This window comes from Montipora capricornis, chromosome 4 (assembly GCF_036669925.1).
Source record: "Montipora capricornis isolate CH-2021 chromosome 4, ASM3666992v2, whole genome shotgun sequence".
NCBI lineage: Eukaryota > Metazoa > Cnidaria > Anthozoa > Scleractinia > Acroporidae > Montipora > Montipora capricornis.
The window spans coordinates 12,638,652-12,655,114 of NC_090886.1; the positions used below are offsets into that span (position 1 = coordinate 12,638,652).

Here is a 16,463-nt window from a genome sequence, read left to right on the forward strand (position 1 = left end):
AATCTAGGTAATCATGCAAGGTGTCTTCTCGTTCCGCAACTGCTAAAGCGTGTGAACACATGTTCATAGACTTCCAGTTTGCACGCTCACACTCCACTTTGCCATTGGTCTTGTCCCATTATCACATAGTTAGGTCTTTCTTGGGAGAGGCTTGAAACTGAAAATGCTGCTTTTCCATGTGGTGTCTGTGGTCCTCGCCAGACACCTTTCTTGGCTAAAAGCAGATTGGCTTTTTTGGATCATTGCTTCTAGAGTGCTACTTGAAATAGCTTCCAGTCGGGATCTTTATCCAAGAGAGGGAAACTGTCCACACTCAAGCTGGGTATTGATTTTGTCAGTCAATTTCAACTCCTGAACTTGGCTGGGACTTCGTATTGTCGTATCCACTAATAGGAAACCACCCAAAGGTTTCAGGCCTGTCTGCTGCATAGAGCTCTTCCATGGTTGACAAAGTTAGCTTGCGAATGTATCGGCTTCGCCCTTCGTCTGACCTTGAAAGGAAATCTGGTACCACGAACTTCTGGAAATCTTCGCGAAGTTCATAATCTCCAGACACACTGCCAACCGCTTGAGAAAATTCTTCACTTTCGGTATTCGCAATATTTCGAACTGCCTCAATGGTGCCGCTGAAACCTGACTGAGTGTGCTTCTTAACTGATTCGAGTGTAATGTTAAGTGCAAGTTTTGCACCCCATATGAACCATGTGAGCGTTAGCCCTACTGATGGAAATGGGTCCACACAAGGACAGAGAAAAACTCTGACCAGGGTGGGAGTTGAACCCACGCCTTCACTGATTTTAATCGGCTGTTGTTGCACTCGGCGTAATTGGTACGAAAATGACAGGGAATATCGTTGTCCAGGGTCATTGGTAGAAGCCTGGCTTCCCTGCGCACACTGGCGATCATTCTCGTCTTCATCATATCAGCTCTACCTTCCACCCATTTAAACACCTTTTCAGTATGATCACCCCTGTCCTTCCATTCCTCCTTTAAAGATTCAAGTTTCGCATCGAAGTCCGCTGGGGACTCGGCGTCCAAGAGTCCGGAATGGTAAAAACCATCACCATCAACTTTGCCAAACACTTTGTCAATCCATCCCTTCTGCATTCCGGCCATCCCATATGACGTCAATGCTCGCTTAAGGTTATCTTGCAAGTTTCGAAAACAACGCAGACTCCGACTGTGCTCATTTGGGAGCTTAGCTTCTATGTCATTCACCACTGAGTGCTTGCTCACCATCAGTCCCAGTAGATAACATTCCCTGCAGTCCTGGCTTCAAATCCATGAGACTTTGAAGAAAACCCCTGTACGTATTCTGGTGCTTGCGGTAGTGTATAAGTACTGGACCTAATCTCAGAGGATTCTTGCCCGTGCGCTTTCGCTTCATCGTCAGATTACGGTATGATATGGGGGTACGTTCCTACGGTTCCCGGCGGAACGTGGGGTCAATCTGCAAAGTACAAAAGGCAATTTCCGAGGTGCTGAACTTCGTCAAGTTGTTCAGTTGTTCCTCTGAGGAGATAACAATCGTAGTGTTCTCCTTCTCAATGGTGACGTTTCGAACGAAGGGTTCCTTGTCGGTTTTCATTTTCAAAATAACCTCAAGCAATTCATCCTGCTTCACTCCACCTTTCACGTGAAGCTGGTTACGATAATATGCTTGCCTTGGTCCACGTGGTAGGTCACTTAAACATCCAACTTTCATCACTCCACCCGATTCTTGTGTTGCCATAGACACTTCATCTTTTAGTCCTGCTGTTGTTAGCTTACGATCAAGGTTTTGCACAATTGATGGCTTTGTTCTCGTGTATGGCGTGCCTCTACCATTCTCGGAACTCTTATGAGGCTTCATTGGAAATTTCACCTCTTCTTTATCGTAAATTTACTGAACGCTTGCTACACTACCGACCCACCGAGTTTGGTCCCCGTCGTGTCAAAGGCGACCGAGCTACGCGACCAAACGTCCGGGTGCACCTCCAGTGGAAATCTCAGAAACCGGCATCCATTCGACTGAGAAAACGAGTGGTGGTTGGGAACCAGCCTGCAAGTCCCCCCCCCCCCACCCCTCCCGGATCCGATCAACCGTCCTGTTCGCCGGAACTTTTGGCTGAACGCTCATCCAAAGTGCCCAAGGTCGACCAGAAGCATTCGTAAGAGCCTACGACCTTGCTTAAGAGATTGGGCGAACCGCCTCGGGGCGAACTCTGTTGGAACCTTCCCTTATAGTATATTTTTAACACCTTTCAGGCCTACCCAGCTGCAGGTGTTAAAAAATCAGCACCACTTTTTTTTAAATATGCACAGCCCTCCCCTGACGTGCTGCAGAGTAACCAATGACACCGTTAGATTCAGAAATGGATTCTGCAACACCTTTTTGGGGTTAGGGGGGCCATAGTCAAAACCGGGGGGAGTTATGGCCAAAAAACTGACTTTTCTCACTTCTGCAGAGCCTTCCCTGGGCGTGCTATAAGAAAACCAATGGTATCACGGGAACCGCCATCCCATTTTGAAACACCTTCTGGGGGTCAGGGGGGCCATAGTCAAAACCGGGGGGAGTTATGGCCAAAAAACGTGCTTTTCTCAGTTATGCAGAGCCTTCCCTGGGCGGGCTAGAGAGTAACCAATGGTATCACGCGAACTGCAATCTGATTCTGAAACACCTGGGGGTCAGGGGGAGCCACGATCAAAACCGGGGGAGGTATCGCCAAAAAACCACTTTGGCTCACTTATGCACAGCCTTTCCCTGAGGTGCTGGAGAGTAACCAAGGGTATCAGTGGACAGCACGTGTCATGGCGAGTGTTTATGACTCATTTTTTGGGGGGGGGGGGCAGCATCGAACCAAAGGAGGGAAGTTACAGGTAAAAGTTGTTTCGCCCCCACGGAGTTGCCCACGGAGTTGCCAGACTCGCCTGAAGGTGCTAGAGCCTAACCAAGCATACCACAGGATGCGCCGTCGCGCGCTGATTCGTTTCTAACTTGGTTTCAGGGGGGCAACTCTTTCCGGGGGGGAGATATCGGCCAAAAACATGCTTTTCTCACCTATGCAGGGCCTTCCCCTGACGTGCTAGAGGGGAACCAATGGTATCAGAGGATGCGCCATCCAATTCTGCAACACGCTCAGGGGGTCAGGAGGGCCACGGTCAAAACCGAGGGGAGTTATCCTCAAAAAACATGTTTTTCTCACTTATGCAGAGGCTTCCCTGAGCGGGTTACAAGGGAACCAATGGTATCACAGAATGTGCCATCCAATTCTGCAACAACTTCAGGGGCTTAGGGGGGCCACGGTCAAAACCGGGGGAGATATCCTCCAAAAACATGCTTTTCTCACTAAAGCAGGGTCTTCCCTGGGCATGCTATAAGGAAACCAATGGTATCAGCAGATGCGCCATCCATGTCTGCAACAACTTCAGGGGGTTAGGGGGCCCCGATCAAAACCGGGGGGAAATATCCTCAAAAAACATGTTTTTCTCAGTTATGCAGAACCTTCCCCTGAGGTTCTAGAGACTAACCAATGGTATCAGCAGATGCGCAATCCAATTCTGCAACAACTTCTGGGGGTTAGGGGGGCACAGTGTGAAACCGGGGGAAGTTATCCTCAAAAAACATGTTTTTCTCACTTATGCAGGGCCTTCCCTGAGCGTGCTACAAGGAAATCAATGGTATCAGAGGATGCGTCATCCAATTCTGCAACACCTTTTTGGGGTTAGGGGGGCCATACTTAAGACCGGGAGGATTATCGCCAAGAAAGTGACTTTTCTCACTTATGCAGAGCCCTCCCTGGGCGTGCTATAGGGTAACCAATGGTATCACCAGATGCGCAATTAAATTCTGCAACAACTTCTGGGGGTTACGGGGGCCCAGCTCAAAACAGGGGCAGATATCCTTAAAAAACCACTTTTTCTCACTTATGTAGGGCCTTTCCTGGGCGTGCTATAAGGAAACCAATGGTATCAGGGGATGCGCCATCCAATTCTGCAACACCTTTTTGGGGTTAAGGTTGTCCAGCTCAAAACTGGGGGAAGATATCGCTGAAAAACCTGCTTTTCTCACTTATGCAGAGGCTTTCCCTATAAGGAAAGCAATAGTATCACAGGATGCGGAATTGAATTCTGCAACAACTTCTGGGGGTTAGGAGGGCCATATTTAAAACCGGGGGGAGATATCGCCCAAAAACCTGTTTTTCTCACTTATGCAGGGCCTTTCCCTGAGGTGCTACAAGGCGAACAATGGTATCACCAGATGCGCAATTAAATTCTGCAACAATATCTGGGGGTTAGGGGAGCCACGACCAAAACCGGATTGAGATATCTTCAAAAAACATGCTTTTCTCACGTATGCAGGGTCTTCCCTGGGCGTGCTACAAGGAAACCAATGGTATCAGCAGATGCGCCATTCAATTCTGCAACAACTTCAGGGAGTTAGGGGGGCCACGATCAAAACCGGGGGGAGATATCCTCAAAAAACATGCTTTCCTCACTTGTGCAGGGCCTTCCCTGGGCGTGCTACAAGGAAACCAATGAAGACCAGCAAAAGAAAATGGCTACGAAGAAAAGCATAGTGGGGCGAGAAGAGCCCCTGGGGACACGTTCTTACCAGACCAGTTACAGACAGTCGGGGTAATTCTCAATTCTGATTGGTGCCAGAAATTCTTTGTGTTTTTCTGCCCAATCAGAGGTCAGCAGGCCGTGAAGTCGTTTCGAGCCTTCCTACACGGAAATCACTTGATCGCCATACTCACCTGGTTCGTTTGGCAAGGTTTTGCTAGGGGAGAAAAGTCACAATCATAGCACAAAATGGACAGGAAATCGTGCGGAATATCGGCGGAGAAATACGGTGGACCTTTCGATGGTATCGTTACAGTAGCGTATTTCCAAGTGTGCGAGATTTGTTTAAAGATGTCCTCCACGATTCACCTAACATTGCAGTGATTAATTTGGGTCTAACAATAACAATTAGCATGGGATGAGGTTTTTGTGATATCCAGAATAATCAAGGTCGAGGTAAGCGTTATGGACACAGTTGAACAACAACAATAATAATTATTATTGTTGTTCAACTGTATCCAGCTGCTTGGGTTTTGAAATCAGCATAAATATTATACTCAGGCAAAATGCAAAATGTCACTGCAGCATTAATCTATTTAGACAAATCTTTGAAGATGTAAAAGAGCACTCTACAGAATGACAGAATGCGGTTGCAGATGAAAAGATAAATTATTTTCTGAGTTTATTAAAGGATTTTCCACTCTTAATAGTCGTGTGTCCAATGGAAAAAGATTACTCCAATCCTTACAAAAGGGCTACAGCCTCATACCTGTGTAATACTATTGTGAGGCAATTTGCTGGGTCCCAACTGCTGCTATGGTAATGGTACAGTGCTGCTCAAAGACCGTCTAAAACTTGGTGTTTGAAAAGTATCTCGAAAACCAATTCAGTGAGCAGTATTTTGTTTTTTAGATTTTGAAACCATCATAATTCTCTGACCCAGAACATGATGTGAGAAAGAACTATAAACTGAGGTAGAATTTGAAATATTTATGAAAAAGCTGAAAGATGAAAAAAAATTCCACTTAAATTCACTTTAAACATGCAAAATAGCGCCTCTCACTTGTTTCCAAACAAATCAGAGAAGGACGCTGAATGAACTTTTGAGATAAACCTGACCAAATCTAACAAACTCTATTTCCAGTTGTATTAATTTTGATTCATTATCCTCTGGAGCAGCTCGGGTGGCATGTGTGTCATTAAGCCGGAGCACTCGGTTGATCACCTGTTCTGAGCCTCCTAAAGGATAAGGATATGGCATCTTTTGTAATAAGTTAAACTAACTAATTTGCAATAAACTTGAAACTTAAGGATATGCTATTACAACCATGGCAAATTTTATTTTCTACACAGTCCGTATAATAAAAAATGTGTTTCTACATCGACATACAACTTGTGTGTATGTATACATAATTATTGGAAATTTGCAAAACTTGACGGATGCTCCTTTGCTTGATTTTGGAAAGCAGAGGCAACTTGATTTTGGAGTTTGGTTGCTTTCCTCACGGTGATTTTTTAACTCACCAGGACAAGACATTACCGAGGGTGGTGGGATTGGCTCAATTGGTACATTTTCAAAGGGAATTCTATAACCTTTCTCCTTGTCAATGTGACAAGCAGTTTGTGCATCCCCGTGCCTTGATTGCCTTGATGCGCTGAAGGATAAAGGGGATGTTTCCTTTTCAACAAGAGCTTTGCTGAAATGGCAAATGACGACCTTTTTTTCCAGATTGATTCCACCCTTTTATGATACGTGTCGCACAATGCACGAGAAAGACCATCATCGGCCTGCCGAAAACTTCTTCAAATATTCTCAAAAATTCACCATAAAGGTTTCGCTTTCTCTGTTTGTTAACAAAAACGTAAGAACGCACTCGACAACAGTCGTCAACTGTTTCTTTCGGGTGGCTCATCGTGAACAATATCGTGCAACTGTTCCTTTCGGGTGGCTCATCGAGAACAATATCGTGCAGAGAACACGAGCTCGATAGCGTTGAATTTAGCGCGCATTGAAATAAAGTCATGCTGTGTGTGGCCCGAGATTAGCAACGTTTCTGCCACCGCAATTCATGTAAGAAATCTAGAAATACGTCGACCAATACCTCCACCAGGAAAAGGGGGCAGAATAAAAATAATTGTCAGATCAAAATAAATCACTGCTATTTTAGGTGAATCGTGGAGGACATCTTTAAACAAATCCCGCACACTTGGAAATACGCTACTTTACCGACACCTGCGAAAGGTTCAGCGTATTTCTCCGCCGATACTCCGAACGATTTCCTGTACGTTTTGTGCTATGATTGAGACTTTTCTCCCCGAGAAAAACCTTGCCAAACGAACCAGGCGAGTATGGCGATCAAGTGATTTCCGTGTAAGAAGACACGAAACGACTTCACGGCCTGCTGACCTGTGATTGGGCAGAAAAACACAAAGAATTTCTGGCACCAATCAGAATTGAGAATTACCCCGACTGCCTGTAACTGGTCTGGCAAGGACGAGTCCCCAGGGGCTCTTCTCGCCCCACTATGCTTTTCTTCGTCGCCATTTTATTTTGCCGGTTTAGACTTCCCCTTGCCTCTGCGATCTACCCCTTGGTCTCCGAGGATGATCACATTTCAACCCACGCACGCAAATTTGTTTACCGCGCGAATATTACACAAAATGTATTGAAATAAGCAGCATATTTGCTATTAGAGGCAAAAAACCCTTCCTATTTCATTGCGTGCGTGAAGACAAGAAACCCAATCTTGTCAAATTACCATACGCAACAACACAAATTTCAGGATCAAACCCTTTCCTGAAGAACCTTTTCAAAAAAGGCAACATCCTTCTTTCAAACAATTGTTGGCTGTCACATTTCCGATTATTTTTTACCTGAAGATTGTGCAGAGGTGAGAGCAAAATAAATATAACAAGAATTAGTGAAATTTCCAATTGTTACCGGAAGACTGTGCAGAGTTTAGCACAAATAAATACAAATAGCCAGACAACAGAGATCACAGATCCACTTAAGAACTTCGATTCTTTCTCTGTCATTGTTGAACCCATAAATTACCAGAGAATTTTCAATTCGGTTTCAGTGTTGCACATAACACCACACCTGGTAAAATAGGAGAAATACACCTCACTTTGATTACGGCTCGACGGGCGAAACATTGGTGTCAAAGTCCATTACTCGTCGCTTTTAAGATTCCAGATTTTTTTCTTTCACCACCTGTCTTGTTTATCCAATTGACGTTCCATTCTTGACCTCCTCAAAGGTATATTTTGTTTAACGCGATCCACCAAAACGCCAGTTGTGATTCAATGACTTCGACGCCATTGCAGGTTAATTAAATATTCTACTGTGTCCACCAGAGAAATCTACGCATTTCTACTACCCCCTGAAACCTACCAAAATATGCGCAGAACACTATGCACAAAGACAAGGGAAGTGATAGGAAAGACTATTCCCGACACGGAAGAAAAAAGGGAAAAGAGGAAAAAAAGGAAAAAAAGAAAACGACTAAATTTAACTTTTTATCCGAAAGGATTGCTGTATGGCAACCGAGTAATTAGGTTATTGTAATGTGACTGGGCAAAAAAACGATTTCCTCGTTGTCTCGGAGCGTTTGTTTATTTTATAAGTCGAAATGTAAATAGGAAAATCGTATTTATAAAACGCCTTTCAGCAATAAAGGTAATAGCACATAAACTTTGGTTTCGGTGTCGTTTTGACTTTTGCAGGCACAAAAAAACGGGAAGATTTTTCTAAGAGCTCTCAACGGACAACCAGCGTTTGTTTATTTTTTAAGTCGAAATGTTAATAGGAAAATCTTATTTAAAGAACGCCTTTCAGCAATCAAGGTAAGGCATTCAAACTTTGGCACCATGCTGTCAGAAGAAATACAATACGTTTTCACATTGCCACGGTTTCGGTGTCGTTTTTAAACTTTCAAGGCACTAAAAAACGGGAAGCTGTTATCAAAGAAATGAAACTTGAAATTCTATGTAACCAAAGTTTCATCGCAAAAAGTGGCACTGATTTTCGGCTTACTCGAGTTTTTGATTGGTGGTCAGGTGATCACGGTTTTATCAGTATTACTCTCACAAGATAACTTTTTTCAGCAGCTTACATAAGAAAGATTACGACACTTTGGGATCAAAGTGGGACAATGGACAAAACTACTCATCTTCTTTGGGGATTTGCATAAGCTCTGGAAGTGAAAGGAGTTTGACGCGAAGTAGTTTTCCATATCAACTATGGGCGCTTTCAAACAGTCGCAAAACACCTGCTAAAATTTTCAAGGCTACAGGCGCCGTAAATCGGGCTTTAATTGTTATTTTTCGCAAACTGAAGCTAATGAATATTTCATCCCGTCGGAGAAGAGACCCTACTCCAGTGTGGAAAACATCTCTTCGAACAAAGGTGCAGTACTAGGCTTCGCCGTGGGTGAATATTTCTAACATTTGACCGTGCATCTACTTCGTGTAGATAACTAGAAATACACAAAAGAAGAGGTCATACATAAAAGGGTTCATATACAGATCTCTTGCCCATTTTCTGCAGTTGCTAAGATGGCTCTTTTCATGTTTTACGAAGGGTTTCTCTTGACGCCCAACGCCGCTTTGGCGGTTATCTTTATCATTTTCGGGTTTTATACCGTTGTTGGTAATGTTCTGGTCTGTGTTGTGTATATTCTTGACCCTGGAAAAAAGCTACGGCGAGTGTCAAACTCGTATTTTGTCATCAACTTAGCTGTGGCCGACATTCTGGTTGGAATCACAGTGGAACCCATTAAGGCTGCAAGTTTTTGGTCCAATAACACAGACGTCCTGTTTAGCTATTACATTTTCGCTGTGCTATCGTGCGTTTGTTCGATCGTGAGCATCTCCGCTCTGATGGTGGATCGTTTCCTCGCTGTGCGCCGACCTTTCCAATATCGATCACTGGTCAAACCACGCCGCGTTCGCACCGCAATTCTAATTATCTGGCTGTTCTCGATCCACTTCTCAATTCTGCCCATGTTGGGATGGCGAAGCGCAAGTTTCCAAGTTTACCTCAATGGTTTGGGTGTCCTATTTCCAGCGGCCATAATGCTGTTGTCCTACTACGGTTTGCGTCGCTCATTGCGAGAGAAAATTGCCAATTTGCAAAACTCGGCCGCGGATAGAACACAAGCAGCACATGTTCGGAACATGGTTACGCGTGAACGGAGGGTCTCTACCACAGTATTCATTATGCTACTGGTGTTCCTTGTTTCCTGGTGTCCTGCAGTCACTGTTGACTTTGTCATGGTATTTTGCGAAAAGTGTCGCTCAGATACGCTGCTCCTCGCACGAGACGTAACGTTAACTATTGCGTTTTTCTCGTCTGGAATTAACCCCGGTCTTTACGCATGGCGGATTAAGAGATTCAGACAAGGACTGATGCTTCTGTTTCAGCGCGGTTTGAAAGCAAACCCGAAAATTGTTTAAGTTGGGCCTTTGCACAATGAAAGAATCATAATTGCTGCTAAGTATGAATGACGCTATTATATTGTATATGTGGAGTACCTATAGATGCGCGGTACATAAACACTCAGTTTTTCCCAATTCGAGGTCACGAAGTTTTTCATTGAAGATCTCCAGCCAGTTAACTATTTGGTTCAAACATGTACACGGATAGTCTGTTGTGATGGACAAGATTGAAGATAGGAATCGTAACCAGAAATGCTTTGTGAATGGTTCGCTCTCAGACAGTGAATTTCTTACTTGTGGTATTCCACTAGGGTCCCTAATTGCCTTTCCAACGCTGTTGCACGTATATGTATGCCGACGATACTCACTTGACCTTTGCCTGCAACAGCATTGAAACTATCAATGAGGTTATGAATCGCGACCTACGTAACGTCAATAAATCGTTGCAAATAAATTGACTCTAAATTGATCTAAAACCGAGTTCATGTTAGTTGGGTCGCGGCAAAGGTTAGGTACGTATAATACATCCCCTAATCTCACGATCGATGGTAACGCTATAAAGCAAGTAAATTGTGTATAGACGATAATCTTTCATGGAATGTCCATATAGATATGATATCTAAGAAAATTGCATCTGGCATTGGAGCCCTGAACCGCCGTCGGCCTTTTGTTCCTCAGACTTAGTTGCAGTGTATTTACAACGCCTTGATTCAACCTTATTTTGATTACTGCAGTGAGGTCTGGGGTCATTGTGGCGCTACTTTGGCAAATAAGCTCCAAATTTTGCAAAACCGTGCGGCTCGTATTCTAACCTTTTCTAGTTACGATTCTAGTTCTGGCCCCTTATTTGAACAGCTAGACTGGAAAGGGTTAGATACGCAACGTCAAATTCAAGTGCTCGTTATGGTCTATAAGTCGCTACATGGCCTTACTCCTAATTATCTTAGCTCCCTTTTTACTCAAAGAAATATCTCTTATAATTTGAGGGATAATGAGAACAAACTGGTTATTCCACTGCCCCGCACTAACTTCCTTCAGAAACAGTTTTAGGTACAATGGTGCGATCATCTGGAATAACCTTCCCCTGGAACTGCGGCAAGCAGAAACTATCAATAGTTTTCGAAGGGGCTGTCAATTTTTTTGCTTGACCATTTATACACGGCATTCTTGTAAAGCAGGTTTATTAAGTTCTTCGGGGGTGGGGATAATTTATACATATTTTTAATATTTTAGCTTTATTTACGAGGAAATTTTACACTTTTAGATAGATATATTATAGCTTGTAGTGTTGTTATGTCTGATGAATTCACCGTGTCTAAATAAAGTTATGACTTACTTACTAGGAATATTTATAAGGATGGGAGGAAATGAAAGTAAATCAATGCAAAATACAAAGCAAGGCTTATTAAAAAAATTAAATTAAATGTAAACCAACTCAAGATGGTATTTGTCGTCTTCTGTCTGTGAAGCAAACTATTATTTATTTTGCTTTTGTTTTTTCCCTTTTTTCGATTCCCCATGAGAAACGCCATACAGATTGCAACGACATGTCACTAAGGGAGAAAAGAACAGATTAAATATTTATTCTATATTCGAAAAGTATTTCCTTCATGTTTTGTCGATTAGTAACCTTTGTCAATCAGTGGATTTTGAAGTGTTTTAGAAATTAATGGTTCAGTCTATCCTTTCTTAACTACATGCTCAATATTTTAGTATACGCTGAATTCAACCAAGAATTTCTGTGAAAATACGGTATTTTTTCGCCAGCAGTTATAGATCGTAAACTGAATTAACAGGCTCTGCTATTATATGCAAACCTTATACAGTACAAATTGAAGTTAAGAACTTTGCTTATGCAACATACATTTAGTAGAAAGGACGGCCTCAGGCGTCAAACTGAGTTTCCTCTTCTTGATGTCTTTATTTATCGCGAAATCGATCAGTTGAAACATTGTCCTTTAAGATTCACCACTCAAGTGTTAATATTAAGAGTGAAAAATGAATGTGATAAGAAAATTCATCAATGAGGGTGGTATATATATATATAGAAGATGCTTGTGACAGCTTTTTATTATATTTCGCATCATGGAAAGGAGTAAATCGTATTGGTTTTTTAAGTTGTTGAATTTATACAAGAAACGCTTGAAGTATGAACATCACAGCTGCTTTCTTCGAGTTTCTGAAGAGAAACAAATGATAGCAACGGGCTTACGACTCAAGAAGAATGCAAATATTGCCAGTGTGAGAGCACAAGTTGTCACGGATTGGCAAGATATTTTGGTAGAGGCCTCGCAACGGCTAAAGAGATTTTGGAGCAGGAGACGCAGTTGGTTGTTAAAGAGATTATGGAGGATATTCGTGCAGTGGAAAGCAGTATCTCTCATGAGTACGGACCTTGGAGATCGCAGGAGCTTATCAATAAAGTGCAAGAGGTGAGTGGGCGCTTCGGAGGGATATTGATGCAAGAAAACTTGATGCCATTTCCGTTATAAATAATGACACCACCACTACTGAGGAGGAGCAATTTGAAGGGGATAGGGATAATGGGTTGGAGCTGAGGATTCATGATTTTGTTTCAGATGTCCAGGTGATCTGGTGACGTAATTCGGAAGACTGGGGAGAAAAATTTTAACGCCGTATCCCACATTCGCGCGCGGCCTCATTTTCGAATTCAACATGGCAGAAGGGAGGTTAGATCTTGTCGGGTCTACTTGAATGTTCATTCAGTAACAGGAAATGTGGTAGAGACGTAATGATCTGTTGGGTTTTGGCGGTGAAAATACTGCAGGGAGTTTGGAAACAAACTAAGGCCGCGCGCGTGACCTAAGGCCGCGCGCGGTTATGGGATACGGCGTTAAAATTTTTCTTCCCAGTCTTCCAAATTACGTCACCAGATCACCTGGGTAAGAGGGACGATTGACAATGCGATGAGTAGTGCTGGACAGTTAACAGTTGAGGTTGAGAATTTGGAGCCAGAAGAGAGTAATGCGGGGGTTAACCCACTTCCGGTTAGTTGCCCTCTTCTTTTGGTAGATATCGGACGTGTCACAGGGGATATTGATTCACTTCTAAGGAAGTATGATCAGCGTCGTGAGGATAATAGCTCGGGAGGAATGTCTCATTGAACCGAGTTCGTGTGCTCAAACATCGGGGGGCGAGAGCTGGACTTTTGAAAGCAGGCACATTGTAGAGCTGGGAGCTGGTAACAGTCGAGCGGAAGGGGACACGAGAGGTCGGGGTTATCAGACTGTTGTAAATCTGTCTAAGAGAAGTTTGACTGAGGCGGAGGTTTCACTGCTGTCGAAAGGATTGAAATTCTGCCCAACTCCGGAAAAGATAGATATTTATTCTTTGCGAAAAGACATTAAGGAATATGTGAGACGGGTAAGGTTGAAAGAGTATTTTTACACAGATCAGGATGGTGTAGAGGGGGAATTTTCAAGCGTACCGGCTTTTCGAAAAAAATCAAGTTGGAGTGCAGGTAAAAACCGGGAACTAGCGATTGAGGCTTATGTTGAAGCGCTTAAGAGGGACATATTAGCTATTGATTTTGGAACGACTTATCAACGCAATCTCACAAGAGAAGAACAACGGGCGCTTCAAGATCTGCGCACCTATGATGATATTATTATCAAACAAGCCGATAAAGGGTCTGCAGTTGTCGTCATGGATAAAGAAGCGTACCTGCAGGAGGTGATGCGACAATTAACTGATAAGGAGATATACAAGCCATTGCCGAGGGATCCCACAAGTGACATGATTAACAAGGTCAACCAAAGCATACGAGAAGCGCATTGAAAAGGGAACATTGACGATGCAACGAAGGAATATTTATTAGCCTCAGGAGAAGAGAGGGCGGGGAGGTTTTATTTGTTGCCCAAAACCCATAAGAAGGGCTGCCCAGGACGTCCTGTTATATCGAGCTGCAACACGCTTACGGAAAAAATTTCTAGCTTTGTGGACCATCATTTAAGACCTATAGTTCCGACCATTAATTCTTAATATATAAAGAACATTGACACTTTACCTGAGGGAGCGATATTATCTACAGTCGACGTTGTGGGATTATATCCCCACATACCACACGATGAGGGGATAGAGGAGATAAAGGAGGCGTTGTTAATATGGGATTCTAATGTGGACAATGGGAGGAAATTAGGAGAATCTGAAGAATGACTTGATAGAGTTTACGGAGGTAGTTCTTAAAAACAATAATTTTGAATTTAATGAGAGGCATTTTGTCCAGAAACGAGGCACTGCGATAGGAGCTCGGATGGCACCATCGTATGCTAACATTTTTATGGACAAACTAGAAAGACAGTTGATTTCGCACGCTTTAATAAAACCCCACACTTGGTGGCGGTATATTGATGATATTTGTATAATTTGGACCACAGGAGAGGAAAGTCTTAAAGACTTTATTAATTACCTGAATAGCGCGCATGAAACGATCAAGTTTATATCAAAATGGTCCTACCAGGAAGTCGAATTCCCAGATGTTAAAGTTCTGAATAGAGAGATTTAGCTTCGCGTTTACGGCAGGCGGCAAACGTGAAACTGAAATTTGCGTTTTGCCAAAAATCAAAGAAACTGGTCTGATTTTAGCTCCTTTGTTGCCTGTTATCTACAAATGTCGCGCAACATCTAAAATGAGAGACAAAAGTTAGAATAACAGAATTTTCATGCTTTTATGACAAGCAACAGCCTGCCGTTTGATGTTTCCCGTTTCACGGAGACGCGATGCTAAATCTCTCTATTGACTCGGGAAAACTGGAGACGGATGTTTACATCAAACCCACCGATAGCCATCAGTATCTCCACTGTGTGTCGTGTCATCCAAACTCTTGCAAGAAAGGGATTCCCTATGCACAAGCATTACGTTTGAGGAGGATTTGTTCCAAGGAGACTTTCTTTGAAAAAAGAGTGCGGAATTTGTATAGTTTTTTATTAGAAAGGGGATATGAGAACGATTTCATACAAGAACAAGTTAGTAGAGCGAGACAAACACCCAGAGATGAAGCATTTAGGGATAGACCAAAAAAGGAAAATACCAGGATTTCCTTCAAAGTGACGTACCATCCGGCCCTTCCTTATATCGAGGGCATGTTGAGGAAGCTACATCCGGTTCTTCACTCCTCGCAGACATGTCGGAATGCCATTACGGAAGTGCCAATGGTCGCTTTCAGAAGACCGAAATGCCTCTCCGACTATTTGGTCCGTGCAAAGTTTAGGAGTGACGCTAAGGAAGAGATAACAGGAACATCAAGGTGTGAGAGCAATCGGTGCCAAATATGTAATTTTCTATGTGTGGGGAGAACATTCCGCAGAAAAACCAATGGGAAGGATTTCCGCATCAATTACAACTTAAATTGTAATTCTGAAAACGTGGTCTATCTCATTACTCGTAAGGTATGAGGCATCCATTATGTTGGATCCACTACCACTACTCTTCGGTTTCGCTTCAATAATCACAAAAGTAGGATCCATGTCCATCTCAAGTTGTCTTCTGGAAATAAGAGCAATGATGATTTTCTTTACAAGCATTTTCATAGTTCGGGACATTTGGGATGAACTCATTTAAGTATACAGTTAATCGACAGAGCCAAGGGAGAGAGGGAGTTGCGGAGCGGAAGAAGGAGGGACAGTGGATGTATAGATTGGAAACGCTGCGCCCCCAAGGACTTAAGGAGGATGATGGTTTTTACGCCCAAAACCGAAAGACGCGCGTAGGCACGCGCAAAAGATGATTATAAGATCTATGGCATTTTCCGTTTAAAAAAATAGCCATTTCAGTTGTGATGCGCTCGCGTTGACTTGGCAATTCAACAATTTAAAAGTGCTGTACATTAACGGTTAGTTAGACACCCTGAAGTAGATCACTGAATGTGATCGAAATATAGGTGGATTTAAAGGAAACTGTTCTCTGTCTTCATTTGTGATTAAGGTATATATATATTAAATATATAACACAAATGAAGACAAGACACGTTTATAGAGAACACCTATATTTCGACCGACTTGTCGGTCTTCTTCAGGGTGAATGAAGAAAAACAGTTATACAAAATTTCTACTACGCCACTGAAATACGAAAGTGCGCGCTACGACTTCAACCGTAAATAACCGTAACAATTCAAACATAAGTAACATCCGCACGTGCCAAAGGACAACACACACGTGTGCCAAAGGATAACATGCGAACGGAGAGTATATGAGTTACGCTAAAAATAAAAGGGAAATAAGTGTAAAAATAAGGGAAAATAGCAGACAAATTACCCAGTAAAGTATGTAATAGGTAATTCTGTATTAGAGACAGAATTTTACTTTCGGCTACGTTCCCCTCTGTTCTGGCTAAAAAAGAAGTCACTCTCATTAAGCCCATCCGGTTTCAAGGATCGGAGCCGATATGCCCATTGCCCGTCCTTAGCAAGCAGATCGTCTTTTGCATCAACTGTATCTATAAGTTGTATGCTTACATCTTG

The 16,463-nt window shown here is 42.9% G+C and overlaps 1 protein-coding gene across 1 annotated transcript; it reads left to right on the plus strand.

Annotated features, from left to right (window-relative positions):
• The first annotated feature begins 8,252 nt into the window (after positions 1–8,252).
• Positions 8,253–11,508, plus strand: LOC138044469 (adenosine receptor A1-like). Its single transcript, XM_068890975.1, has 2 exons — positions 8,253–8,391; positions 8,656–11,508. Exon 2 carries the CDS (start codon positions 9,103–9,105, stop codon positions 10,000–10,002), a length of 900 nt encoding a protein of 299 aa, XP_068747076.1. The 5' UTR covers positions 8,253–8,391; positions 8,656–9,102; the 3' UTR covers positions 10,003–11,508.
• The last annotated feature ends 4,955 nt before the right edge of the window (positions 11,509–16,463 follow it).

Excerpts from the sequence above, each read along its gene's own strand:
- LOC138044469 (XM_068890975.1), top strand. The coding sequence starts at position 9,103 with ATGGCTCTTTTCATGTTTTACGAAGGGTTTCTCTTGACGCCCAACGCC.